The 4,567-nt window shown below is 38.8% G+C and overlaps 1 protein-coding gene and 1 long non-coding RNA gene across 2 annotated transcripts; one reads left to right on the forward strand and one right to left on the reverse strand.

Moving 5' to 3' along the window:
* The first annotated feature begins 198 nt into the window (after nt 1-198).
* Nucleotides 199-702, forward strand: LOC122648361 (stress-associated endoplasmic reticulum protein 2-like). Its single transcript, XM_043841589.1, has one exon. It carries the CDS (start codon nt 297-299, stop codon nt 498-500), a length of 204 nt encoding a protein of 67 aa, XP_043697524.1. The 5' UTR covers nt 199-296; the 3' UTR covers nt 501-702.
* A 1,191-nt stretch (nt 703-1,893) lies between these two features.
* LOC122648362 lies at nt 1,894-3,699 on the reverse strand. Its single transcript, XR_006331060.1, has 4 exons — nt 3,536-3,699; nt 3,348-3,452; nt 2,188-2,334; nt 1,894-2,066 (listed from the first exon to the last, which is right to left on the reverse strand). It is a non-coding gene; the product is annotated as an uncharacterized LOC122648362 (long non-coding RNA).
* Nucleotides 3,700-4,567: the final 868 nt, after the last annotated feature.

Genomic DNA, 4,567 nt, shown 5'->3' on the forward strand with positions numbered 1-4,567 from the left:
TTCTTCTTCCTGTGACCCCATTCGCTACTTCCCATTTTTCTTATTTTTCCTGCAACTTCTCTTTCACCAAAAATTAAAATAAAATATTGAAACTACTCTCCCTCTGCAATCTGGCAATCTGATGATACCAATGCCAGGATGAAGAATTCGTTCTTCGCCATAGATGAAGGGAAGCTCAGTCCTGATTTTATTGCGTTTTCCTTCCTTCATGCGAAAAGAAAGTGAGGAAACACCTGAGCTAGAAACCTCCCGGAAGAAAGTAATCTCCGTTCCCGTCTGCAGATCTCGCTCGTAAAATGACAACTTCGAGGTGCCTTGCACATCGGAAGGTGGAGGGGTTTGAGAAGAATATTACAAAGAGAGGAGCGGTGCCTGAAATGACTACAACGAAAGGAAATGACTACCTGGTTGGGCCACTAGTCCTAGGGTTCTTCGTCTTTGTTGTCATTGGATCTTCTTTGTTTCAGATAATCCGGACAACTACTGGTGGTATGGCGTGAACTTATATTGGAGAGAAGCTCTAGCTACAGGATACTTTCTTAATGGAAAATTTATCATTTGCTGTCATGGTCAGTGTGATTTTTCCATTAGCATTAAGGTAGGAAGGAAATCTTGGTAATCACAAGAGTTAACAAATTTGTATTAGTGGATCTTTGGTCCTTCTGGGAGCCAAATATTATATAAATAAGGTTATCTTTAGTTATTAAAAAAAAAAAAAAAATACCCAACAACGGTTCTGAGATTATGCTTTGGGAAGGAAGATGGGTAAAGGTGGCATCTCTCCACCCACTCACTTCAAAAAACTATTATGCACATAGGTATTTTCAAGGGCTGAGATCATCAGCAGTTATCCTTTTACCTATAATGGTTTCCATTGTAAAGAACTGTTGACCATTTTACTAAAAAGTTTCAGAAAAGTATTCTCTTCTTATTCCTGGTCATTTAGGAACCAAGCCTTGCTGAAAACATTCCCCCTCTCTGTCCCTCTTCTATGCAGTTCTCCATTTCTTGTATTAGGTAAAGTCTTGTTTTCTAATCTAGGCTGCATTGCAAAAGCTTCTTAAATCAGGATGGCCTATGAGCAAGATTGAATACCCCTACCTATGACCTTCAAATTGTGCACAAGCAGCATGTGTACGAACCACCATTCATCGGATACCATTGGGAGTCAAAGCCAGAACTTTAGATTACTGTATTTTTTACTTCCCATCAAACTTCCTCTTGGCCAGCCCTGTCCAATTTTTGGGATAAAGTCTTCACAGAATGTCCAACTTAAGGACCCCAGTAGACCACCTTGGCCACATTAAAAGGCAATTGGTTGACTATTCCTCCCCCACCCACCCCTCTTCTCCCAAAAAGAAAAAGAAAAACTGGAATGCTGTGTAGAAAAAGGAAACAGTATCTGTATGTTTCCAGCATTGAAATAAGGGTCTCAAAATTTCTTTTGAGTATAAAGATTAGTGGCTGTATGTCGCTGAACAAGCAAAGAAGAGAATGAAGCAGCAGTACTATGATATTCCCAAGGAGTCCAGCAGAAATGATGAAAAATCTGCAGATAACATAGTTTAGAACCATCTTTTACAAGCCATAACCCAGGCACAGAACAGAAAGGATCTTAGATTGGTCCAACCTGGCTAGATAGTCAGATGAGCCTCGGTCAATCTCAATGATACCAGCAAATAAGCTTCACATACACATGCCGCCTTATGTCATTCACACACAACCACTCCCTTCCTATCTTATCTTTTGGGACGACAATTAATAGGACTAAAATACGGGTTTTCACAAAGGCAGCTGCCTTCCTGACACATAAAACCTCATTACAGTGATAACTAAAAAGGAGCCAAAATCCACTATTTACAATTTCTGATGGTGTCCACAGGTTTCTTCTTTAGAATGTGATTCACTTTTGCAGCTAGTTATCTTAGAATCTCAATTTCCAAACAGGAGAGAACATATGAAGTATAAATTTATCCAAGAAAGCATGTTCAAACTTGTATACTGTTTAATACCTCAAAGTAAGACCCAAATGGAACATCATGTGCCTGTTGTACAGTCTCAAACACCTGAAATAGTCAGTCTAAAAAATTTCCATGATGAAGCAAAGAAAAACAGTGTTCCAAAGAGGACAAACAAGTGAACAAATTGCATAAAGTGTATGTAAGTAGGTGACGTAATTATTCAGACCAGAGTTCTTTTATCAGCTGAGAAAACAGCATGCTGCCACTCAGTCATGGCCGTGTCTGGTGGACACATGGGACTGTTGCACACAGATCTGAATGTAATTTCTCTGACCTGGCCATCATATTCATCTGGAGTATGCCACTGGCCCAACTGAAAACCACAACCCACAACCAGAAAATGTCAGACTACTACTGCAGGCAGTTCAAAAACTTCATAACTAAATTTTGTCTCACATTCATGAGGAACATTTAACACTAAAGTGTAAGTCAAAATTGGTCAACCATCACCCTGGATAGACATCACACATACATGCATATATCAGCCATTGAGCTGTGCTAATGAATGGGACCCACTAAAATTTACGGCACCATAAAATAAACAGGTGATTGTGAGCTCCTATCCCCTGACCTCCTACCATTAATACCTTCCAGATGAAAGTGAAGGGACATTTACAATCATTCAATCAGATCATTCATATGATCAGTGAGATACATCAAACAGTGGTGCCACCCTTTTGCATGCTACACTTTCATTAATGAGCCCACATGCCTGTCACTGACTATTTTCTGCTGAAGTATCATCATCTGGGTACTAACATGGGCTGAGAAGTGCATCAGTTTTTGCATCCATAGAACAAGCTTAAGAAAATAATGAGAACAAACATTAAGTGCTGCCAATTGTGATAGGGTTAGCTCAATACTTCAAACTAACTATAACAGCAGTCTATATATTGGAAACACGACATAAGAAACTCTAATCTTCAAATTATATATATAATCCCAATAATGGTTGCACTGATGACTGCAGGCAACATATGTAGAATATTGAAAGACCTAATCTAGTTTTACGAGTCGAAGAATGAGTTTTAACCGGGTCCTTCAGGGTTCAGATCTCATCAAAAAACTTAATCGCTAACCACATGGTCATATGGTTAATCTGAGAGAAATGCCTCACTGGAAAGAGTATTCTTATATTTGTATCTAAGAATAAGAAAGCAGCAAAATGAGGAAAGACAACAGCCCCTCTGAAAAGTACAGGCAATACGCAGTAGTAAATTTCCAAGTAATGCAGTTGTGAATGCATGTAACAAAACAAAGGTGGTCAAATATTTAGAAATTTCAAATAATCCTTGGGCAGAAGCATCATAAGCTTCAGGAGCTTACATTAAGATTAGAGTCTTTGCGTGCCGACCGATATTCATGAAGAAAATTTGAATCATCAGCCAGAAATACATTAAAGAACTGCTCAGCATTGCATGGGAAAACATCCTGGGAGAAATGAAAACAGTCCTAATTAGAAGGGTAATTAATGAAATGTATAATAGACAGTGCCATATAAGCTTATCTCATACATTGTATATATCAACTAGGACTTCTTCTTTGATAAAAGGTTGAAAATTTCCAGCCTTGGGAACATTGTCTTCAGGAATATTTTCCTGCCTTCTACCTCTAACGGAGCTGCTGTGAGCACGCAATGCAGACTGTTCCTTCTCCTATATGTCCGATAAATAATCAATTTAAGTATTTCAATCAACTAAAATATTTAACAGCACTGAAAAAAAAGAAAAACTGTACAGCATCAAGATACAGCCTGTATCTAACAGAAAACAATTATTCATCCAAAAAAAAATAAACAGAAAACAATAGTCACCAGAGAAGGGAAGGAGAGCAAGAAGCAATAGCGTTGCCTAATAATGTCTCAAAATGTGAGAATTAAACAAATGAGATGTACTATAGAAGCAAATGAGGAAATAATTAGAAAACTTAAGAGTGAGAAGAAAATGCCTACGAAGAAATTTGAGAAGCAAATTAGATGCGTTCATCAATGTATGTTATCAATTCCCCTTTTAAAATAAGAAGATTCTAAAATATGGAATTTTAATTAGGGTTCATGGCTTAGCCATATAACTCCGCCAGTGTTTGCTACCAGTCCCAAGCCCGGGTAAAGGAGGAGGGTTGGTGTGTCAGGTCAGCAGCCGGCACCGGAAAAAAAACCCTACCCAAATCCTTTAACATGGATTCTAGAACCTTATATTATATCAGTATTATACAAGGGCGTTCCCTGCTAGAATAAGTGACGCGCTACATTATGGCCCGAGTGTAATGAAAAGTGAGCAAAGGTTAGCTAGGGCATCCCCTGTAAGAGACACGCTGCTTCAGCACCTAGATGCTGATGTAGAGGAGATATCAGATGAGTTCTTGAGAAGGTTGGACCAGGAGAAGTCCACACGGACTGGTCAAAGGTATTAAGTGAAATAGGGCATCAAATCAAAGATCTTGACAAGCTCTTCAGGAGACAGTGCCAACAGCGCTGATATGCGTTTTTTGGCCGTTTTCGCGCATTTCGAAGGCGAAGCAGTTTGCCAAAGTTTTGAAATTCAAAT

This window comes from Telopea speciosissima, unplaced genomic scaffold (assembly GCF_018873765.1).
Source record: "Telopea speciosissima isolate NSW1024214 ecotype Mountain lineage unplaced genomic scaffold, Tspe_v1 Tspe_v1.0873, whole genome shotgun sequence".
Classification (NCBI taxonomy): Eukaryota; Viridiplantae; Streptophyta; class Magnoliopsida; order Proteales; family Proteaceae; genus Telopea; species Telopea speciosissima.